The sequence below is a fragment of the Oncorhynchus nerka genome, linkage group LG28, assembly GCF_034236695.1.
Source record: "Oncorhynchus nerka isolate Pitt River linkage group LG28, Oner_Uvic_2.0, whole genome shotgun sequence".
Lineage (NCBI taxonomy): Eukaryota > Metazoa > Chordata > Actinopteri > Salmoniformes > Salmonidae > Oncorhynchus > Oncorhynchus nerka.
The window spans coordinates 57,107,531-57,132,696 of record NC_088423.1 but is presented as its reverse complement, the minus strand read 5'-3'; the positions used below and the strand labels follow the sequence as shown (position 1 = coordinate 57,132,696).

At 40.5% G+C, this 25,166-nt stretch overlaps 1 protein-coding gene across 1 annotated transcript in view; it reads right to left on the bottom strand.

Annotated features, from left to right (window-relative positions):
• Positions 1–263: 263 nt before the first annotated feature.
• Positions 264–25,166, bottom strand: part of kcnk17 (potassium channel, subfamily K, member 17) — a 29,902-nt gene continuing 4,999 nt past the window's right edge. The window contains exons 2-5 of the mRNA XM_029639752.2: positions 23,051–23,165; positions 22,388–22,554; positions 13,678–13,846; positions 264–463 (exon numbers count right to left, since the gene is read on the bottom strand). Coding sequence (XP_029495612.2) covers positions 264–463; positions 13,678–13,846; positions 22,388–22,554; positions 23,051–23,165 — 651 coding nt within the window. The remainder of the gene's footprint in view (positions 464–13,677; positions 13,847–22,387; positions 22,555–23,050; positions 23,166–25,166) is intronic.

Here is a 25,166-nt window from a genome sequence, read left to right as displayed (position 1 = left end):
TTAGCACTACCAGAAGAACTGCCAACCCATTGCTGCTCATCATGATCCCGTGCTTGCTTCACGTTCAATCCCAGGGCTGACCCACTGCTAGTTTCCCCTAGATGCAGATCTAGAATCTTCTTCCCCTCCCTCAATCCTAACCCCAATCCTTACCATTAATGAGGAAAATGCAAAACTGACCCTAAGACTAGCGTCTAGATGCAACCACCTCTTTCTTTGTCTGGATGACATCACCAACAGTTTTTATTTTCTCTTTATTTCTTTTAACCGTCCTTGACCTCATCCACCGGTCCTGCGTTGCTAGGTTCCTCAGGGCTCCACCAGTGTTTGAGGTGGGTGTTGAGCCGCTCCAGGATGTCGCTGGTGTGGTTGATGACTAGGGCCAACCAGGCCAGGCCGAAGAAGATCCAGGACGCCATGAGGACGCTGTACCACTCTGGATAGTAATGGTCGGGATTACTGTCTATAGAACCGAGCAGAAAATGTGAACAAAATATTCAGCAACTCTTGGAAGACAATATAGATTGACTTGACAGACACTTTGGGTTTATTATTAACAGCCTATAGCCTTCACCAGGGTATTAGGGGAGAAACAGCACAAATATGGCCTGACCACCGTGATAAGATGGCATCGTAACCTCATTTGTGTGGTATTTGATAACAACTCTACTGAAGTCATTATCAGATTATCAGTTTCTCTCATGTGATTAAGCAAGGTAAATTAAATGTTTTTTTTTGCCAAAATGTATTTAGGAATTACATAATAAAATGCTAGTTAAATAATAAATACCACATGTTTGTCTTTCAATTTCTTTAGGATTCTTTGAAACAAGCATTTGAGTAAACGTGTGTGCTAGCGCTAGCTCATAAAACACACAAGTAAGCCCACACATGCATGTCAAAAAAACATCAAACACGTGAAGAACATCTCACGTGGACACATTTAATACGCACATTCCTTCTTTGCCAAGTTAATCCATCCACCTGACAGGTGTGGCATATCAAGAAGCTGATTTAACAGCATGATATTTGTATTCTATGTATTATGGACCCCCATCACTCTTCCTGGGGTGCAGCAAAAAATGAAGACAGTAATAGAAACTCTATATATGTATGTGGACAAATTTGTGGTTTTGGCTATTACAGCCACACCCGTTGCTGACAGGTGTATAAAATTGACCACACAGCCATGCAATTTCTATGGATAATCATTGGCTGTAGAATGGCCTTACTGAAGAGCTCAGTGACTTTCAACATGGCACCATCATATGATGCCACCTTTCCAACGAGTCAGTTTGTCTCATTTCTGCCCTGGTAGAGCTGCCCCGGTCAACTGTAAATGCTGTTATTCTGAAGTGTTATTCTCCGCTCTCTCCACTGGCTTCCAGTTGAAGCTCGCATCCGCTACAAGACCATGGTGCTTGCCTACGGAGCTGTGAGGGGAACGGCACCTCAGTACCTCCAGGCTCTGATCAGGCCCTACACCCAAACAAGGGCACTGCGTTCATCCACCTCTGGCCTGCTCGCCTCCCTACCACTGAGGAAGTACAGTTCCCGCGCATCCCAGTCAAAACTGTTCGCTGCTCTGGCCCCCCAATGGTGGAACAAACTCCCTCACAACGCCAGGACAGCGGAGTCAATCACCACCTTCCGGAGACACCTGAAACCCCACCTCTTTCAGGAATACCTAGGATAGGATAAAGTAATCCTTCTCACCTCCCCCCCCCTTAAAAGATTTAGATGCACTATTGTAAAGTGGCTGTTCCACTGGATGTCTTAAGGTGAACGCACCAATTTGTAAGTCGCTCTGGATAAGAGCGTCTGCTAAATGACTTAAATGTAAATGTAAATGTAAGTGGAAACATCTAGGAGCAACAACGGCTCAGCCACAAAGTGGTAGGCCACACAAGCTCCAGCGAGTGCTGAAGTGCGTATCGCATAAAAATTGTCTGCCCTAAGTTGCAACACTAACGAGTTCCAAACAGCCTCTGGAAGCAACTTCAGCACAAGAACTGTTCGTCTGGAGCTTCAAGAAATGGGTTTCCATGGCTGAGCAGCCGCACACAAGCCTAAGATCACCATGCGGAATGCCAAGCATCAGCTGGAGTGGTGTAAAGCATACCGCAATTGGACTCTGGAGCAGTGGAAATGTGTTCTCTGGAGTGATGAATCACACTTAACGTTACAGCATACATTGACATTCTAGACAATTCTGTGTTTCCAACTTTGTAGCAACAGTTTGAGGAAGGCCCTTTTCTGTGTCAGCATGACAAATCCCACATGCACAAAGCGAGATCCATACAGGAACGGTTTGTTGAGATCGATGTGAAAAAACTTGACTGGCCTGCACAGAGCCTTGACATCGACCCCATCGAACACTTTTGGGAAGAATTGGAATGCCGACTGCGAGCCAGGCCTAGTTGCCCAACATCAGTACCGACCTCACTAATGGTCTTGTCACTGAATGGAAGCGAGTCCCTTCAGCAATGTTCCAACATCTAGTGGAAAGCGAAATCAGTGGAATTCGAGTATGATAGCTAAGGATATGGAGAAAACACCTTTCTCCGGATTACATCTTCAAACTAAGGGAAACCATGGCATCTGACAGGAGACGTGTCCTTCCATGAATGATGTAAGAGTGTCTAGCTAGCTACATTTTCAGATATTACACATTTCTAATTTTGACAGAAAGTGTTTTCATTTCAAGTGTACTGTTAGCTAGCTAGCTAACTAACGTTAGCAGGCTGGCTCGCTAGCTAACGTTACGTGTATGATCTTATTATTCATATCTCAGAGCCATTTGCTTAGCTAGCTATAGCCTAATTTTAGCTAGCTAATATTGGACCTGGTTGGTTAGCTACCTGCTGATTCATGCAGGGTAGTAACGTCATGAGTTGGGATTATGGTTCATTGTTTACCTAGCTAGCTAACGTTAGCTGACTGGCTCGCTAGCTAACATTACATGTATGATCTCTTTTTTCTTCTTTTTTTTTACAGGTATGATCGTATTATTCGTATCTCAGAGCCATTTGCTTGGCTAGCTATAGACTCGTTTTAGCTAGCTAACATTGAACCTGGTTGGATAGCTACCTGCAGATTCATGCAAGGTAGTAACATCATGAGTTGGGATTATATTGTTTACCTAGCTAGCTAGCAAACGTTAGCTGGCTGGCTTGCTAACTAACGTTACGTGCATGATCTTATTATTCGTATCTCAGAGCCATTTACTTGGCTAGCTATAGCCTAACGTTAGCAAGCTAACATTGAACCAGGTTGGTTAGCTACCTGCAGATTCATGCAAGGTAGTAACATCATGAGTTGGGATTATGGTTTACCTAGCTAGCTAGCTACATGTCTTAACAAAATACTCCACTATGCAAGTAACCATTTCGGGTGCATTCATAAATTCAGTCAGGCCATCTACTCCAATTTCAGAGCACATTCGTCAATTTAATTACGCTTTTTTTGCAGACATTTACTGACACCGGCCATATTCAACGGGTGTTGAGCATTCGTAAATTCGTCAGTTATCCATATTCAATGGGTGTTGAGCATTCGTAAATTCACCAGTTATTCCACAGCACAGTTACAGTCACCAACACTCTGGATAACATGAAAATAGCCTAACCAGCTCTGCTAGTGCTGGTATGATCCAAATCCAAGATGGCAGCATGTCAAGTCTTACATTTTAACCTACTAATATCCTATGTATTTATGGTTGAGTAACTTCCTTGTTGTGTGGTGCAAACTATTTTGTTTTTGCTGGTGTAAAGATCACGGGTCTCTCTCAACTCGGCACTTCATTACTTGAAGTTTACCAAAGTAACCCTATCTCTGGCTGGCCTGAGTTCCTTCTTCATCCGCGGAGTGTCTCGTCCAAGCTGCTCCTTTTTGCTCTTCGCCTGGCTGTCAGTGGCAGCTCAACAATCCCCAACCCGTTCTCTCAACACCCAATCTACTCACGTGAAAATACTCACATTCAGACTCACACATACACGCTGTCCCTCTCTCCCTGTACCTTCGTTGGCCTCTATTTTTTACATTTGTCGTGGTATTGCGTTGTGCACTGACTTTACTGAACTGTCGCTGGGTGAGCACATCTGACAATGTGCTCTCCTTCACTCGGTCCACTCGTCCAAGTGCAGATGTATTTGGGGCATGATGTGAACAGTACGAATGTGTCACTACCAAAGTCTAATGGTTTTAAATGACTGTTTTGTATTGTCTGGAAACTCACTTGTAGAATTCGCTTGCGGTAGGTCTCTTAAAAAAGAGAAGCCGTGCAAGGTTATTAAACAGAGGTGCCTAGTTATTCTTTTTTTGTTGATATCAGGTAACGTTCAACCTAACCCTGGCCCTGATATGCAATGTCTCCAAACCCCCTCTGATTTTAAATCAAGATCTGGTTTTGGTATTTTTCATTTAAATGTACGCAGCCTGTTGTCAAAAATTGATGGGGTTAGGATTTGGGCAAAATCAACTGATGCTGATGTAATTGTGTTTTCTGAAACCTGGCTCAGCAAGTAGGATATTTGTATAAGTGGTTACAATGTTTAACACACTGATCGAGTTAAGACAGGTGGGGGTGTGACTATATATGTAAAAACTCAATTCCCTGTAAGTGTGGCAAAGTCTGAAACTATTTGTAAACATTTAGAGTTTCTTGCATTGAATGTTCATCATGTTCTGATGCTGATTGGCTTATTTTTAGGCAGTTACAAAACAAGTGTTCTTTTCTTCTCAGGAAGGCCAAGTCTGAATATTTTATGTCTGTTACCACTCATAACCTGAATCACTCATAACCTGAATGAGTTTTGGAAGGCTAATAAGTCTATGTCGGGTAACAGTAATGTTAATGAATTACCGTCATGTGTTTTGAATGACTCTGTTGCTGTATATGACAAAACTGAAATGCTGAATTGTTTCAATGAGCACTCTATCATCAGGTAGGCTGTTTGATTCAGTGTCCTCTGTCTCTGTACAACCCTGTGTGGATGAACCAGTGAGAGCTGGTCAAACTTTTAGCTTTTTGCCATTCTCAGTGCAGGTGGTACATAAAGCCCTGAAATCCCTAGATCAGAGAAAGCCTGCAGGTCCTGATCTTTTGGATCCCTGCTTTTTAAATCTGGCAGCTGATTTCATAGGCTGTTTTCATGGATTTTTGTTTTAGATTCTGTCTCTCACAGTTGAAGTGTACCTATGATAAAACACCTCTACATGCTTTGTAAGTAGGAAAACCTGCAAAATCATCTGTGTATCAAATACTTGTTCTCCCCACTGAAGCTGGCAAGTTAGCTTGGGTGCTTGACTGCTGTTGTTAGTTCAGAACACTCAGATCAACCCTTAAAGAGATGGGTGGTGCTAAAGCTTAAGAGGGTGTTGAACAATGCTGAATGGGTGTAGACAAAGAAGAGCTCTCCAATAGGTACCAAAATATTCAAAGGTCATTTTCTCAAAAGTGAGATTACAAGTTTATCAATTTTACTTTTAATAATTACTTTCCCATTGTTCCTCAACTGTAATGTATGATATAGCGGGGCGGCAGGTTAGCCTAGTGGTTAGAGTGTTGAACTAATAACCGGAAGGTTGAAAGTTCAAACCCCCGAGCTAACAAGGTACAAATCTGTCGTTCTGCCCCTGAACTGGCTGTTAACCCACTGTTCCTAGGCCGTCATTGAAAATAAGAATTTGTTCTTAACTGACTTGCCCAGTTAAATAAAAGGTAAAAAAAACTAGCATTTTAAGCTCTGAGTCTTTTATCTAATATAAAAAACACAATTTCAAAAATTAACTGATTTGAGCCAGTTGGTCACATATTATAATACAATTTAAATTTAAAAAAAAGATTAAAATACATTTTACAACAGATTTCACAATACAGTAAGTGGTGTGCCCTCTGGCCAATACTCTACTACAACACACAATCAGGTGTACGTGTGTATAATTTGCATAGGTGTGTTTGCACCTGTGTGTGTGACACTTCACAGTTCTAACTGTTCCATAAGGTGTATTTTTATCAGTTTTTTAAAAATCAGATTTTACTGCTTGTGTGAGTTACTTGATGTACAATAGAGTTCCATGTAGCCATGTCTCTGTGTAGTACTCTGTGCATCCCATAGTCTGTTCTGGAATTTGGGAGATTGAAGAGACCACCTGTGGCAAGTCTTGTTGGGTATGATGGGTGTGTGCTAGTATTTTAAATATACAGCTAGGTGCGTTCAACATGTTAATACTTCTTACAAAAAGAAGTAGTGATGAAGTCAATCTGTCCTCTACTTTAAGCCATGAGTGATTGACATGTATATTATTAATGCTAACTCTACCTGTATATTTAAGGGACAGCTATGCTTGTAATTTTCCCAAGTCCCTCTTTGTGGCACCTGACCACGCGACTTGGCATTAGTCCAGATGCGACAAAACTAGGACCTGCCTTGATGACATTGATGTTAAGAATGAAGAGCAACGCTTTATTATGGACAAACCTCTCCCCATCTTAGCTACTGTTGCATCAATATGTATGAGCATAACAATTGCTCAATTTCCACATGATTAATTACAAGATTTAGTTGGGGTTTAGGGTTTAGTGAATGATTTGTCCCAAATAAAATGCTTTTAGTTTTTGAAATATTTAGGACTGACTTATTTCTTGCCACTCATTCTGAAACTGACTACAGGTCATTGTTAAGTGTTGCAGTGATTTTACTCATTGTAGTAGCTGACGTGTATAATGTTGAGTCATCCACAGTCAAAAGGTTGGACACACCTACTCATTCAAGGTTTTTATTTATTTAGACTATTTTCTAAATTGTAGAATAATAGTGAAGACATCAAAACTATGAAATAACACATATGGAATCATGTAGTAACCAAAAAAAAGAGTTAAACAAATCAATATCTATTTTGTATTTGAGATTATTCAAAGTAGCCAACCTTTGCCTTGATGACAGCTTTGGACACTCTTGGAATTCTCTCAACCAGCTTCACCTGGAATGCTTTTTCAACCGTCTTGAAGGAGTTCTCACATATGCTGAGCACTTGGTTGCTTTTCTTTCACTCTGCGGTCCAACTCATCCCAAACCATCTCAATTGGGTTTGTCACTCGTTTTGCCCATTTAATGTTGAATTGAACAGTAACTGAATGCCTGATGCCCGTCTGCCCGCTTTATATAGCAAGCCACAGTCACATGACTCACTGTCTGTAGGAGCAATCCATTTTCGTGAACCAAATAAACTGGCCGGTGAGTGTATGTATGTACAGTGGCAACAAAAGGTATGTGAACCCTTTGGAATTACCTGGATTTCTGCATAAATTGGTCATACAATTTGATCGGATCTTCATCTAAGTCATAACAATAGACAAATACCTTCTGCTTAAACTAATAACACACAAACATTTATACATTTTCATGTCTTTATTGAACACTGTGTAAACATTCACAGTGCAGGGTGGAAAAAGTATGTGAACCCTTGGATTTAATAACTGGTTGACACTCCTTTGACAGCAATAACCTTAACAAAATGTTTTCTGTAGTTGCGGATCAGACCTGCACAACAGTCAGGAGGAATTTTGGACCATTCCCCTTTACAAAACTGTTTCAGTTCAGCAATATTCTTGGGATGTATGGTGTGAACTGCTCGAGGTCATGGAACAGCATCTCAATCGGGTTGCGGTCAGGACTCTGACTGTGCCACTCCAGAAGGCGTATTTTCTTCTGTTGAAGCCATTCTGTTGTTGATTTACTTCTGTGTTTTGGGTCATGGTCCTGTTGCATCACCCAACTTCTGGGGGATGTCCTGTTCAGCTTCAATTGGCAGACAGCCTCACATTCTCCTGCAAAAATGTCTTGATAAACCTGGGAATTCATCTTTGTTTTTTTGAAAAATAAAATAACCTCCAAAATATCGTTATATATTATCAAGTTGATGGCACTATCATATAGCCGGCACCTACATAGAGCTGAGTGACTCGCTCCTTCATGGCTTTGGATCAAAATAAATAAGTACCAGCATTCTTTCTGATAGTCTTTAATAAACAAATGTTTTGGTTATCCTGACTTGGACACCATGTACAGTATTATAATAGCACATTATGGGCTATTAGCAGGACAATATACCTTCATCAACACCTCTCTGTATTTTGACTATTTGTGGATGGGTTCTCCCCAGTGGCGCAGCTGTCTAAGTCACCACATCGCAATGCAAAATGCTTTGCTAAATGCTTTGCAACAACAGATACCCATGCCGGCCGCCACCGGGAGACCCATAAGGCGGCTTTTGGTTATAATTTAGAATCCTCCAATCCTCAATATGTAATTACTGGCTGAAATTCACGTCATATTTTTCCGATATACTGTAGGTCTACCGTAGGTGACATTTAAAGTCCTCGGCCACGAGGAGCACCACTTCTGGATGAGCATTTTCTTGTTTGCTGTTGAGCGCGGTCTTAGTGCCAGCATCGGTCTGTGGTGGTAAATAGACGGCTACGAATAACATAGATGAGAACTATTTTGGTCGATACTGTGGTCTTCAGCTTATCATAAGGTACTCTACCTCAGGCAAGCAATACCACGAGACTTCTTTAATATTAGACATCGCGCACCAACTGTTACTGAAAAATAGACAGACACCCCACCTCTCGTCTTGCCAGATGCAGCTTCTCTGTTCTGCCTGTGCATGGAAAATCCCACCAGCTCTATATTATCCATGTCGTCATTCAGCCACAACTCGGTGAATCATAAGATATTACAGTTTTATTTTCCAATGATTGCACGTTAGCCAATAGAACGGATGGCAGTGGGAGTTTACTCGCTCGCCTACAAATTCTCAGAAGGCAGTTCCTGTCACGAATATTACCGAAGGTGACTCCCCTTCTTGTTCGGGTGGCGCTCGGCGGTCGTCGTCGCCGGTCTACTAGCTATCGCCGATCCGTTGTTCTGTGTTTGTTTAGTTCCGTCTAATTGGTAGCACCTGTTTCTTGTTTGGTTGTTAGGATATGGTTATATATAGTCTGTTCAGCCCGCTTCTGTTTCGTGCGGGCTTGTTAGCCTGTTTTCTTGTTTGAGTGTATTTTTGTTGGCATTTGGGTTTTACGCTGTCCGTTTATATTTCTGTTCATTTGTGTTTCCACTTTTGTTCATGTTATGTTTCCGGGACATTAAAGCGTGTTGTTTTTCCCACATCTTTTGCTCTCTGCGCCTGACTCCACACCTCTTCACTCATTTACTCGTAACAGTTCCCGGGAAAGCAGTATATCCTTCTCGTTAGAGTCTTTAACCTCATAGTCCGCCCAAACCCGTATGCGGTAGCGTAACTACAGCCTCAAGCTCATTACCATAACGCAACGTTAGCGATTTCTAAAAATCGCAAATGAAATGAAATAAATATGCCTGCTCTCAAGCTTATCCTTTTCTTAACAATCCTGTCGTCTCAGATTTTCAAAATATGCTTTAGAACCAGAGAAAATCAATAATTTGTGTAAGAGTGGTGATAGCTAGCTTAGCATTTAGCGTTAGCATTTAGCACGCAACATATTCACAAAAACCAGCCAAGGAATCAAATAAAATAATTTACCTTTGAAGAACTTCAGATGTTTCAATGAGGAGACTCTCAGTTACATAGCAGATGTCCAGTTTTTCCTGAAAGATTCTTGTGTAGGACACATCGTTCCCTTTTGTTACTATGCATTTGGCTACCGAAACTAACCGAAAATTCAGTCACCTACATGTCGAACTTTTTTCCGAATTAACTCCATAATATCGACTGAAACATGGAAAACGTTGTTTGAATCAATCCTGAAGGTGGTTTGTCATATATCTCTCCATTGAAAGCACCGTCCTTGTAGCCTGGTTTGTTCTGAGATTCGAATGGAAAAATACTGGGAGCTGAGTTTTGCGCACCAAATGCCACGCAGACACCAAGAGGGACACTTGGCAATTGTAGTCTCTTATGGTCAATCTTCCAATGATATGCCTACAAATACGTCACAATGCTGCAGAGACCATGGGGAAACAAGATAAAGAATCCGTTCATTCCTGTCGCATTCACAGCCATATAAGGCGATCATGGAAAACGTAGCCTCAGAAATCCTGTGCATTTCCTGGTCGGTCATACATCTTGGTTTTGCCCGAAGCATTTGTTCTAAGGGACTCACAGTGAAAATCTTTGCAGTTCTGGAAACGTAAGACTGTCTTCTTTCCAAAACTATCAATTCCAAGCATATTCGAGCATCTTTTCGTGACAAAATATTGCGCTTAAAACGGGCACGTCTTTTTATCCAAAAATGAAATACTGCCCCTAGAGTACTAACAGGTTAAAGGAAAAAGCTTCTTCCAGTTCGAGGTGAGTAATCGCTGTTCTGATGTCCAGAAGTTATTTTTGGTCATAAGAGACGGTAGCAGCAACATTATGAACAAAATAAGTCAAATAATAAGTTACAAACACAAAAAACTAACAAAATAGCACAGTTGCTTAGTAGCATGTAAAATGTAAGCCATCCTCTTCAGCGCCATGTATGTGTGGGGTACAAAGATGAGGTAGTCATTCAGAAATCATGTCCATGCAACTTATTACGCAATTTTTTACTCCTGAATTTATTAAAGGCTTGCCATAAAAGTGGTTGAATAGTTCTTGACACAAGACATTTCAGCCTTTAATTTCTAATTAATTTTTAAACATTTTGAAAAACATAATTTTGACATGATGGGGTATTGTCTGTAGGCCAGTGACGACAAATCTCTATTTAATCTATTTTAAATTCAGGCTTTAACACAGCAAAATGTGGAAAAGGTCAAGGGGTGTGAATACTTTCTGAAGGCTCTGTATGCTTTTTCCACCTTGCTAACTAGCTAGCTAGCCTCTGATTGCAGATAAAGTTACCCAAAGTATCTGATGTTAGCTAACATTAACGTGAGCTGCTGGACAATTTTGCTTGCTAACGTTAGCTACACTACATGACCAAAAGTATGTGGTCACCTGCTCATCGAGTATCTCATTCCAAAATCATGGGCATTAATACGGAGTTGGTTTCCCCTTTGCTGCCATAACAGCATTCACTATTCTGGGAAGGCTTTCTGCTAGATGTTAGAACCATACTGCAAGGACTTGCCTCCATTCAGCCACAAGAGCATTAGTGAGGTTGGGTACTGATGTTGGGCAATTAGGACTGACTCATAGTCAGCGTTCCAATTCATCCCAAAGGTGTTCGAAGGGGTTGAGGTCAGGGCTCTGTGCAGGCCAGTCAAGTTCTACCATACCGATCTTGACAAACCGTTTCTGTATGGACCTCGCTTTGTGCACAGGGGCATTGTCATGTTGAAACAGGAAAGGGCCTTACCCAAACTGTTGCCACAAAATTGGATGTACAGAATTGTCTAGAATGTCATTGTATGCTGTAGCGTTAAGATTTCCCTTCACTGGAACTAAAGGGGCCTAGACCAAACCATGAAAAACAGCCCAGACCAATTTTCCTCCTCCACCAACTTTTACAGTTGGCACTATGCATTGGGGCATGTAGCATTCTCCTGGCATCCGCCAAACCCAGATTCATCCATCAGAATTCCAGGTGGTAAAGTGTGATTCATGACTCCATCCAATGCTTGCCATTGCACATGGTGATCTTAGGCTTGTGTGTGGCTGTTGGCCTTAGAGATCCATTCCATTAAATTTGACTGGGGCAGTTCTATCAGGGCAGAAATTTGACATGTTGAATGTTACTGAGCTCTACAGTAAGGCCATTTTACTGCTGTTGTTTGTCTATGGAGATTGCATGGCTGTGTGCTCGATTTTATACACCTGTCAGCAACGGGTGTCGCTGAAATAGCAGAATCCACCAATTTGAAGAGTTGTCCACATACTTTTGTATATATAGTGTATATGCGCACACACCAATCACCAGCAGTTTCTGGGTACTTAAATATTTCGAAAATTATGTGGAGAATAATGTGTATTTACAGTCCCCACTCTTGCTTGTCCTCAACCTTTTCAAAGTCTGGATTACATCGTCAAACATGCATGGCATCAGACAGGACAGGAGACACGTCCAATTATGATGTATATTGGTAAGATTTACAGATATTACACGTTTCTAATTTTGACACAGTGGTTTCATTTCAAGTTAGCTAGCTAATGTAAACTGGCTGGGTCGCTAGCTAACGTTATGTGTATGATCTTATTCTTCGTATCTCAGACACATTTGCTTGACTAGTTATAGCCATAGAACCTGGTTGGTTAGCTACCTGTAGATTCGTGCAGGGTAGTGACGTTGTGATTATGGTCCAATGTTTAGCTAGCTAGCTACATGTCTTAAAAGACTCCACTCTAATTTATACAAAGTATTTTAATTTCAAATTAATGTGTACTGTTAGCTAGCTAACGTTAGCTGGCTGGCTCGCTAACTAACGTCACGTCATGCCTTGGGATTCATTGTTTACCTAGCTAGCTATCGAGCTAACGTTACGTTTCTTAACAAAATACTATTTTCTTAGTGTGCCAGAGCGCAGAATAACTAATGAATGAATGAAATTAAACTATTGTTGAATTTATTCTGCAATTTTCAAGTGTAATAGAAATAAGAAATGGTTTAGAGCAATAATGTTTCAATGACTTTGTTGTAATTTCCCTTCAGTTCAATACAATAAAAACCCCATGTTCAATAGGCTTTTCAAATGCAAGGAAATACCGTTCTATCAAAACTCCAAAATCAGTCCTTTTAAAGCTGAATTCAGCAGTAGAGACTAAGTGTTTTCCCCACCCGTTTCAGTAAAAAGCTGAGGGATGAGTCTGGAGAAATGTAATCACTCTCAATCATAGACAGAGTTATGGATGCAAGGACTGAACATCCATGATAAATAAATTATAATTTAGCCTATGTTCATTGGTGTTCCTTAGGTACTACTTTGACAGAGACTGGTATCACTATGTATTTACAGTGGGGGAAAAAAGTATTTAGTCAGCCACCAATTGTGCAAGTTCTCCCACTTAAAAAGATGAGAAAGGCCTGTAATTTTCATCATAGGTACACTTCAACTATGACAGACAAAATGAGAAGAAAAAATATTCAGAAAATCTCACTGTAGGATTTTTAATGAATTTATTTGCAAATTATGGTGGAAAATAAGTATTTGGTCACCTACAAACAAGCATGATTTCTGTCTGCGATTTTCTGGACTTTTTTTTCTTTAATTTTGTCTGTCATAGTTTAAGTGTACCTATGATGAAAATTACAGGCCTCATCTTTTTAAGTGGGAGAACTTGCACAATTGGTGGCTGACTAAATACGTTTTTGCCCCACTGTATATACCAATAAGCTGTTTCTTACTTTTTACTCACTTTTGGCACAAACATTTATTACTTCATGATTACATTTTGTGACTTTATGTTCCTTGGTGTTTCTTATGTATTATAGTAAAATAGTGACGTGAGTAGGTATTTACATAGTTATTCGCTGATACTTAGCTGTATTTACCATCTTACTTAACTATATAATAAAAAATACTTTGTATTTACTAATTAAGTATGTAGTACTTACTTGCTTGGTACATTTAAGAAGACATTTTTACTACAAATGTAGATTTTGTTGCTATGTATTTACATAGTAATTAACGGCTGTAAAATGAAGGGTTACCCCGGAACTGCCCGTACGGCCAGTCTGTTTCTGGAGCTTCATATTGAGTCGTGTACCTGCGACGTAGTCTCCAAAGCCAATGGTGCTGAGTGAAATAAAGCAATAGTAGATCGCCTGTGAGTAGCTCCAGCCCTCTTGCTGTTTGAACACCACCATGGGCATCACAAAGAAGAGTGCTGTTCCAGAGAGGTAGGACAACAGGTGGATCATGAACCTGGTTAACTTCTAATGGAGACAGAAAGAAGGGAAGACAGAGTCAATATCTCAAATGGCCCATTCCCTATATACTGTAAGGCACTCATTTTAGTAAATGTAGTGCAATGTAGGGGAATTGGGTGCTATTTTAGATTCACGCACATTTTAGGACAAACAGGTAACAAATGACAAGTTGGACGGTCACTGGTACTTGCTAACTAATTTATGAATACTGCATACAGACAGAGTTAAAAGATGAAGTCCATTATATTCTGGCGCCCCCAAAAAGTAATCAATTAAATTTGCTTTATTGGCATGACGTAACAATGTACATATTGCCAAAGCTTATTTTGGATATTTACAATATGAATATGAAAATTGTCAACGGGACAACAGTAACAACAATAACCAAGGGTCAAAATAACCATACATTAACAATAAGCATACTGTTGAGTACATGTGCAGGTTGATTGGTCTGTCAGACACTGTCCCTCAACTTAAGGCAGGCAGCAATGTAGAGCGCTGCCAACCCACAGCTCTCTGTGTCCTCCCTCAACAGGACGGGTAGCCTACTCTCACCAGAGAGGTCTTTGAAACCTTTTAATAAGGGTTTCAAATTTGGGGAAATGACACTAATTGTTTTAGATTTTTCACATTTTGTCAGGAAATGCAGCTCCATCTCAGGTTCTGCTGTTGTGCAGTGGTTGCACAGCCTTTCCTCTACAGGGAGCCAGGTTTTCCTCTCCATCCTTCTCAATGGCAAGGCTGTACTCACTGAGCCTGTACTTTGTCAAGGTTCTTCTAAGGTTTTGATCAGTAACCATGGTCAAATAGTTAGCCATGGTGTACTGTCAATTTAGGGCCAGATAGCACTGCATTTTGCTTTGGGTTTGTGTTTCCCAATAAGCAATGTAGATTTGTTTTGACTGTGTTGTAATTTGGTTTATTCTGATTGATTGGATGTTCTGGTCCTGAGGTTTCAGTGTGTTAGTAGAACAGGTTTGTGAACTCAGCCCCAGGACCCGCTGGATGAGGCGACTATTTTCTTTGCACTGCTCTTGGCATTGCAGGGCTTGGTAATGATATGAGATGGAGTCACTGTATTTTAGATGTTTCCAAAACTTAATTGCTCTTTTTTGAGTTTTTATTATTAGTGGATATTGGCCTAATTCTGCCCTGCATGCATTGTTTGTAGTTTTCTGGACATGTAGGAGAATCTTACAGACCTCTGCATGCAGGTTTTCAATGGGGTGTTTGTCCCATTTGATGAAATCTTGTTTTGCAAGTGGACCCCACACCTCGCAGCCATAAAGTGCAATTGGTACAATGACATATTCAATTAGTTTTAAACAAATTTTAATAGGTATTTCAATTTTGAATGAGCTTTTTAATGGCGTAGAATGTCCTGCGTGCTTTCTCTCTCAGTCCACTCACTGCCCCATTAAGGTGTCCAGGTGAGCTTGTTTTTAAACCTAAGTAATTGTAGTTTGTGCAGTACTCTATATATTTTGTACCAATTGAAAACTTTGGTCTAATTCCCTGAGATCTGGATCTTCTCTGGAAAATCATTATTTTTGTATTTTTGGGGTTTACTGCCAGGGCCCAGGCCTGCAGGTCTGGCAGTACTGCTCTAGCAGGTCCAGGCTCTGTTGTAGGCCATGTGCTGTGGCTGACAGCAGGCATAGGTCATCTGTGAAGAGTAGACATTTAACTTCTGAATTGTGGAGACTAACACCAGGGGCTGAGGATTTTTCTTGAATAGTGGCCAATTCGTTGATGCAAATATTGAAGAGTGCAGGGCTCAGATTGCAACCCTGACGAAGGCTCCGCCCCTGGTTAAAGAATATTCAACAGAAATGTTGAATAAAATAGAAAACATTCATTACCTTTCACCATCTTCTTTGTTGGCACTCCTAGATGTCCCATAAACACTATTTGGGTCTTTATTTCGATTAAATCGGTCCATATAAAGCCTAGATATCGTTATATAATATAGACTGTGTGATAGAAAACACGAAAAAACATCGTTTCAAAAAACGAAAAATTTTTTAAAATTCAAAAACAATTAATTGACAGTGAGGATATGGCAGATAAACTTTCACAAAACACTGAATGAGAAATACGTTTGTAATGCAACTTTAGGTATTAGTAAACGTTAATAAGCGATAAAATTCATCAGGAGTGCAACAAAGAAGATGTAAAGATCATTAGCTGCTAATTATTCCGTCTGGAAAAATGCATTTTCCGTTGCTAGAAACTCGTTTGAAAATATCCGGTCCTAGACCAGAGGTGATAAACGGTGCCCTGTGAGAAATGTGTTTGACCAAGAAAAAACTCGAAGGGAAATGACAAGACTCTAGACACCGTGTGGACAAGCTGTAGGTACTGCAACCTCAGTCAATTAATTGTGGTTCACCTTTATCAATGGGTTCAAGTAGCGATGTAAATTTGCATGGATATATTTTCCCATTTTCAGTGATCAGTTTTCCTGTGCTGGGTTTCGATGTAAATGCCGTTCTGGTAAAGCCACAGCAGTGATTTAACCAGTTTTATAAACGTCTGAGTGTTTTCTATCCACACAGACTAAGCAAATGCATATACTATATTCCTGGCATGAGTAGCAGGGCGCTGAAATGTTGCGTGATTTTTAACAGAATGTTCAAAAAAGTAGAGGGTCGACTTAAGAGGTTAATTTGATCTCTATTTGTGCTTTTTGTGACTCCTCTCTTTGGCTGGAAAAATGGCAGGGTTTTTGGTAGTCACCTAACAATCGTTTGTGATGCTTTCTCTGTAAAGCCTATTTGAAATCGGACACTATGGTGGAATTAACAACAAGATTACCTTTAAAACGGGATATAAAATACATGCATGTTTGAGGTATGCTTGAGGAATGTTAATTTTGAGATTTCTGTTGTTTTGAATTTGGCGCCCTGCACTTTCACTGGCTGTTGTCGTATCATCCCGTTAACCTCTAGCGACGAGCAATCCCGTATCCGGGAGCGTAATCATAGCCTCAAGCTCATTACCATAACGCAACTTTTCCTGACTCCTAGCTCCTTCACAGCCATATAAGGAGTCATTGGCATGAGGCGGTTTCAAGAAATGAGGCACTTCCTGATTGGATTTTTATCTGGGTTTCGCCTGTAACATCAGTTCTGTGGCACTCACAGACAATATCTTTGCCGTTTTGGAAACGTCAGAGTGTTCTCTTTCCAAAGCTGTCAATTATATGCATAGTCGAGCATCTTTTCGTGACAAAATATCTTGTTTAACTAGTTGGATATAGGGGGCGCTCTTTTAATTTTTGGATAAAAAAACGTTCCCGTTTTAACCAGAAGGGGGTTATGGTACCCATTTGGGAACGAACCCTCCCACGTTCAGCTGGAACGTGGCGCAATGGAACGCAAAAATATTCTTAGAAATATTTAATCTCCACACATTAACAAGTCCAATAGCTCAAATGAAAGATAAACACCTTGTTCATCTACCCAGCAAGTCAGATTTCTAAAATGTTTTACGGCGAAAACATAGCACATATTTATGTCAAACCACCACCAAAGACACAGCTAATTTGAATAGCCAAGTTGAACAAAATATGCAATCAACAAACGCAGGATTAACCTCATAGTCCGACCAAACCCGTATGCGGTAGCGTAACTACAGCCTCAAGCTCATTAGCATAACGCAACGTTAGCGATTTCTAAAAATCGCAAAAGAAATTAAATAAATATGCCTGTTCTCAAGCTTATCCTTTTCTTAACAATCCTGTCGTCTCAGATTTTCAAAATATGCTTTAGAACCAGAGAAAATCACTAATTTGTGTAAGAGTGGTGATAGCTAGCTTAGCATTAGCGTTAGCATTTAGCACGCAACATATTCACAAAAACCAGCCAAGGAATCAAATAAAATAATTTACCTTTGAAGAACTTCAGATGTTTCAATGAGGAGACTCTCAGTTACATAGCAGATGTCCAGTTTTTCCTGAAAGATTCTTGTGTAGGACACATCGTTCCCTTTTGTTACTATGCATATGGCTACCGAAACTAACCGAAAATTCAGTCACCTACATGTCTAACTTTTTTCCGAATTAACTCCATAATATCGACTGAAACATGGAAAACGTTGTTTGAATCAATCCTGAAGGTGGTTTGTCATATTTCTCTCCATTGAAAGCACCGTCCTTGTAGCCTGGTTTGTTCTGAGATTTGAATGGAAAAATACCGGGACCTGACTTTTGCGCACCGATTGCCACGCAGACACCAAGCGGGACACCTGGTAAATGTAGTCCCTTATGGTCAATCTTCCAATGATATGCCTACAAATACGTCACAATGCTGCGGAAACAAGATAAAGTGTCCGTTCATTCCTGTTGCATTCACAGCCATATAAGGCGATCATGGAAAACGTAGCCTCAGAAATCCTGTGCATTTCCTGGTCGGTCATACATCTTGGTTTTGCCCGAAGCATTTGTTCTAAGGGACTCACAGTGAAAATCTTTGCATTTCTGGAAACGTAAGACTGTCTTCTTTCCAAAACTATCAATTCCAAGCATATTCAAGCATCTTTTCGTGACAAAATATTGCGCTTAAAACGGGCACGTCTTTTTATCCAAAAATGAAATACTACCCCTAGAGTCTTAAGAGGTTAATAGAAAAAAAATTCACTAACCTTTTGAAAATCTTCATCAGATGACAGTAATATAACATGTTACACAGTACATTTATGTTTTTTTCAATAATATGCTATTTATATCCATAAATCTCTGTTTACAATGACGCCATGTTCAAAAAATGCTACTCAAATGTCCGGAGAAATGATGATAGCTCCGTCAGATAACAAGCAATACACATCATAAACTTTAACTAAATATACATGTTCTACACATAGATAGAAAGATACACTTCTTCTTAATACAACCGCTGTGTTACATTTATTTTTAACGTTACAGAATTCGTTCACTAGGCTATAATATGAGACGGCGCTCAGAAATTAGCATTACGTCTCCTCTATCTTGGAGTCCACAGAAACCCAAATTTACCACATAAATATTCCCTTATCCTTGATGTTCTTCCATCAGAAGACCTGGAAGGAGTTATACTTACCAAAAACATCGTTTGGTTTTGAAGTCTGTCTTTAGGTTATCAAACGCGACAAATTCCGGTCGAAATGCAGCCAAAATTCTAGTGGATGCGCACCAAAACTTCAAAATTACATATTATATGTCGACTAAACTGGTCAAACTAAGTGCAGAATCAAGCTTTAGCATGTTATAAACGTGGAAAACAATCCTCAGCACGAACAGAAACACCGACATCGTTTGGTCATGCCGACGCGTGCATGAAAGTACTTGTTTTTTCGCGTGACCCGAAGGTTTCAGCCCGCCAAAAGTCTCGTGGGCGCGCGATTCTCACAATGGCAAGCCCCATTGAAAGCGGACATCGCGCTGAAGACATAGAAACTGTTCCCAGGTCTGTAGCTGCTTGGGAAGGGTGGGGGTGACGACGTCAAAGTTGGGCCAACTTTTCTGATGACAAGAGAGAGTTTGGGAGAATGGCTGCCCTGAGAGTTCTGCTTTACATACAGACAATTTGAACGGTTTTAGAAGCTTTAGAGTGTTTTCTATTCAATAATAATTATTATATGCATATATTAGCAATTTTGGACAGATTTTTTTTCTGTTTACTATGGGCACGCAATTCCTCCAAAGGGGGCAGTAGTCAGCCCTATCCTTAACAGGTTTTAAACAAGATATTTTGGTTAGATAGTGTTCTAAGTTTTTTCCTTATAATTTTACAATCTGCATCAAACCAGTTGTCACCTGTGATCTCTTTTGTTTAGTTTTTTATCAATTTCAATTGTGCTTCTTTTGCCGTTTGCCTGAATATATTGTGGCAAACCTCTTCAAGGTTAGGAGCGATTGTCACAAACTAAGTGGTAAACTGTCACTAAATCACCCAAGAATGAGAGTTCTTTCGAACAGGACAGTACCTGTTCGTTTGTTTCTCCGTCCTGGTCCACCCAGGCCGTAGGCGAGGTCAAGGATAGCAGGGTTCGGTACACGAATCGGGTTCTCGGTAGGTCCAGGTCCAAACGCCAACAGGTAACTCCAAAACAATCCAGCTCATACACGGTAAATCCAGCCAATCTCTATAGTCTCTTTCTCTATTGTTCATAGATCCTTCCAGCACCCTCTCTTCCTCTTCCTGGTTTTTCTTGACCCTTTATCTGTGAGTCGGCTCCACCTTCTGAGGGTTCCCCTTGCTTCTGGGACTTGTAGTTTTGGCGGTCGGCCATTTTGTGATCTGTAGTTCTGACAGGGGTGGCCATTTTAGTGATAGGGCAGAGCCCGTTTATTAGTTCTGCTCTCACATATCTGCCACTTATCACTCGACCCCCTTCTTTGCCACAATATATATATATATATATATATATAGTTGATGTTTTGTACTGCTAGATTGATGCCTTCTTTACTGTGAGTGAATGTGGTATCCAGAAAGTTATCTAAGAGTGTTTGGATATTTTGCTTCCAGGTAATGGGTTAGGACCCAGATTGCAGTTCCTATGGCTTCCACTAGATGTGGAAGCCTGTGGAGTCTTTAGACATTGTTTCAGGCTTGATTTCTGAAAAATGAAGAAGAATGAGACCTTTCTGTCAGGGGACTAGAGAAGCATGCAGTGCTGATTTGCGCCCTTCGTTGTTTTTTCCTTTCTATTGAATACGCTATTGTCCGGTTGAAATATTATCGATTATTTAGACAATAGACAACCTGAGGATTAATTCTAAACATAGTTTGACATGTTTCGACAAACTTTACCGGTACTATTAGGATGTATTCGTCTGCATGCTTTGACCGCCTTTGAGCCAGTGGATTACTGAACAAAACACACCAACAAAACAAAGTTTTTGGGATATAAAAAGGGACTTTGTCGAACAAAACAAACATTTATTGTGTAGCTGGGACTCTTGTGACTGCAACCAAATGAAGATCTTCAAAGGTAAGTGATTCATTTTATCACTATTTCTGACTTTCGTGACTCCTCTACTTGGTTGGTAAATGTTTGTATGCTTTTTTCCGCGGGGCGCTGTCCTCAGATAACTGCATGGTATGCTTTCGCCATAAAGCCTTTTTGAAATCTGACAAAGCGGCTGGATTAACAAGAAGTTTGTCTATAAACCGATGTATAACACTTTGTATGACAATTTTTATGAATGTTTATTATGACTATTTCTGTATTTTGAACTTGGCGCTCTGCAATTTCACCGGATGTTGTCAAGGTGGGTCGCTAGCGGCACGCCTGCGCCAGAGAGGCTAACATTGAACCTGGTTAGATGGCTACCTGAAGACTCATGCAGGGTAGTAACGTCATGAGTTGGGATTATGAAAAAGCGTAAATTGTTGCCAGCATCACAGTTGCAGTCACCAACGCTCTGAATAACATGTAAACAGCCTAACCAGCTCTGCTAAGGTGAGTAAAATGGTCAGAATGAGCTGTTCTCTCATTTGTGTCTTGAAGTAGCTAGCAAGCTGGCCAACGTTACCCAGTTAGCTTGGGTGCTTGACTTCTGTTGTTAGGTCAGAACGCTCAGATCAACCCTTAAAGAGATGGGTGGGGCTAAAGCTTAAGAGGTTGTGAACAATTCTGAATGGGTCTAGACAAAGAAGAGCTCTCCAGTAGGTACCCAAACATTCAAGGGCCAGTTTATCAACTTTCAAAGCATAATTACTTTCCCATTGGATGACCCTTTTAGTGTGCATATTTTGGTAGTTAACCATTTTCTGTGTTCTGTTATACCCAAAATGGTAGAGGGAACACACTCCTTTTCGGTCTGTGGCTATCAGACACAAATGTTCATCATTTTTTTTGCAATTTAAATCCAGAACTCTGATGGGTAATGCTTTATAATACAGTCTGGTTAAAGCTGACCTTACCTGATATTTACATGGTATTAACTAAGGCCTCAATTCAATCATATCGAGCGTTAAACAGCATTGGTAGACATCTTCATAGCGAATATTCTGGCATTGTTGGAAGTGTAACTGCGGTATGCACTGACAAATAGGTGAGCGGCGGATTTTGCGTGTCACAAATCACTCTCTTCCTTATTATCCGTACAGTGTTAGAAGCTCAAACAGCGATAGGAAGTGTATGCTAATGCATGTTTACTGCCTATCAGTCTAATTGAGGTGTTGCGATGATAGAACATCACACATTTGAGTGTTTGAACTTGTAACGTGGCTGCATGAACTTCTGACGCAACTGGATGGAATTTGTTGGATAATAAAATCAGGTGGTTTTGTTGCATCCAATGGCATGTTCGCGATAAGCTAACACAAGGAGCCGCTTGTGGATTTCATAGTTCTTACGCAGTTCCACTTCCGACACCGCCGAAACAACAATAGCTTTGCGGGTGTCGGCTAGTGTACATCTGATAGAATCTAGCCCGAAGTAACTATGTGGTAACAATTGATAATTCCTGGTACTTACCTCCAAAGAATACAACACAGCTGGTAAATACCAGGCTGTAAAATAAAGAGTTACCATCTCAGAGTCTATAGGTAGAGCACTTACCCTGTGATTGGTCTTTCCCTGAATGAAATCGGAGGCGTTCCTCTCTATGGCCAGCATGTACTTGCCTACTCTGTTCAGCACCACCATGTTCAGAGGGATCCCAAACAGAGCAAAGAACACACAGAAGATCTGACCTGCCGTTGTACTGGGGCTCATGTTGCCATAGCCTAGAACAGGGAGAACAAATGCGCTCAACAATTGGGAATTATTTGGTCTATGTGTTTCTATGATGAACACACAATACGAACAACAATTGTAATATTAAATTATAATACAGGCAGAAGCACATAGCACAGGAATATCCTGGCTATGATGAATGTGATGCATAAATAAAGACAGGGCATTAAGAACTTGTAAACGCTACATGATGAGGTACCTTTGTAATTTGGGGTGAACTATTTTTCTAATATTAGGTTCTAACTGGGGTAAACTACTCCTTTAAAATTAGGTAGATTTGTAATTTGTTTGAACTTTGGGTGAACTTTCCCTTTAAAATGTATGTGCTGTTGTCTCCGGGTAGAGCAGCCTACTACTTTTAATTATCTAATAAATTAAATCAATAATTTATAATTTAAGATGAGGTACATTAGTAATTTGATGAACTATCCATTTAAGATGCCAGATACATTTTTAATTTGGGTGAACTGTCCCTTTAAAACTCACCTATAGTGGTGACCACAGTGGCAGCAAACACAGCAGAGCTAGTGAACTTCCAGAAGCTGTCCATGGTCTGGTTCCCTTTCAGACTAAGCCCAACCTTGGAAGAATCTCGAAATACCTAGAACAATACATATGGACATACGAGAGAATTTCATAACCATTATGGGCGGGATTTAATTCCTAGTGCAGCTCACTGGACAGCTGACAACGTGACTTTTAATAAAGGCATCATCCCTGACGTTTGTGGAGATTGCATTCTCTGTCAAATCTGTAGAGCTCAATCGGAAATCACCTTTTAAATGTCAAGTATGCTATAATGTGATTCGAACGAGGATCGGATTGAATCCCGGCCTATATAAACAGTACCAGTCAAAAGTTTGGACACACCTACTCATTCAAGGGTTTTTCTTTATTTGTACTAGTTTTTACATTGTAGAATAATAGTGAAGACATTAAAACTATGAAATAACACATGGAATCCCTCAGTAACCAAAAAAGTGTAAAACAAATCAAAATATATTTTATGTTTTAGATTCTTCAAAGTAGCCTGACATTGCCTTGATGACAGCTTTGCAAAATATTGGCATTCTCCCAACCAGGAAGGCTTTTCCAACAGTCTTGAAAGAGTTCTCACATATGCTGAGCACTTGTTGGCTGCTTTTCCTTCACTCTGCGGTCCAACTCATCCAAAACCATCTCAATTGGGTTGAGGTCGGGTGATTGTGGAGGCCAGATCATCTGATGCAGCACTCCATAACTCTCCTTCTTGGTCAAATATCCATTACACAGCCTTGATGTGTGTTGGGTCATTGTCCTGTTGAAAAACAAATGATAGTCCCACTAAGCACAAACCAGATGGGATGGCGTATCGCTGCAGAATGCGCTGCAGAATGCGTTGGTAGCCATGCTGGTTAAGTGTGCCTTGAATTCTAAATAAATCCCTGACTGTGTCACCAGAAAGCACCCCCACACCATCACACCTCCTCCTCCATGCTTCACAATGGGAACCACATATACGGAGATTATCCGTTCACCTACTCTGCGTCTCACAAAGACACAGCGGTTGGAACCAAAAATCTCAAATTTGGACTCATCGGACCAAAGGACAGATTTCCACCAGTCTAATGTCCATTGCTCATGTTTCTTGGCCCAAGCAAGTCTCTACTTATTATTTCTGTCCTTTAGTAGTGTTTTTTTCACAGCAATTTGACCATGAAGGCCTGATTCAAGCAGTCTCCTCTGAACAGTTGATGTGCAAATGTCTGTTTATTATTTTTTTTATTTCACCTTTATTTAGCCAGTTGAGAACAAGTTCTCATTTACAACTGCAACCTGGCCACGATAAAGCAAAGCAGTGCGACACAAACAACAACAGAGTTACACATGGAATAAACAAACGTACAGTCAATAGCACAATAGAAAAAAGTCTATATACAGTGTGTGCAAATGGCATGAGGAGGTAAGGCAATAAAAAGGCCATAGTAGCAAAGTAAATACAATTTAGCAAATTAACATGTGCAAGTAGAAATACAGCTGTGCAAAAGAGCAAAAAGTAAATACATACAATAGGGGATGAGGTAGATAGATTGGATGGGCTGTGTACAGCTGCAGCGATCGGTTAGCTGCTCAGATAGCTGATGTTTAAAGTTAGTAAGGGAGATATAAGTCTCCAACTTCAGCGATTTTTGCAATTCGTTCCAGTCATTGGCGGCCGAGAACTGGAACGAAAGACAGCGAAAGGAGGTGTTGGCTTTAGGGATGACCAGTGAGATATACCTGCTGGAGCGTGTGCTACGGGTGGGTGTTGTTATTGTGAACAGTGAGCTAAGGCGGAGCTTTACCTAGCAAAGACTTATAGATGACCTGGAGCCAATGGGTCTGGCGACGAATACTGTTACTTGAACTGTGTGAAGCATTTATTTGGGCTGCAATTTCTGAGGCTGGTAACTCTAATGAACTTATCCTCTGTAGCAGAGGTAACTCTGGGCCATCCTTTCCTGTGGCGGTCCTCATGTGAACCATTATCATCATAGCGCTTCTTGGTTTTTGCAATTGCACTTGAAGAAACTTTCAAAGACCTTTGTGTCTTAAAGTAATGATGGACTGTTGTTTCTCTTTG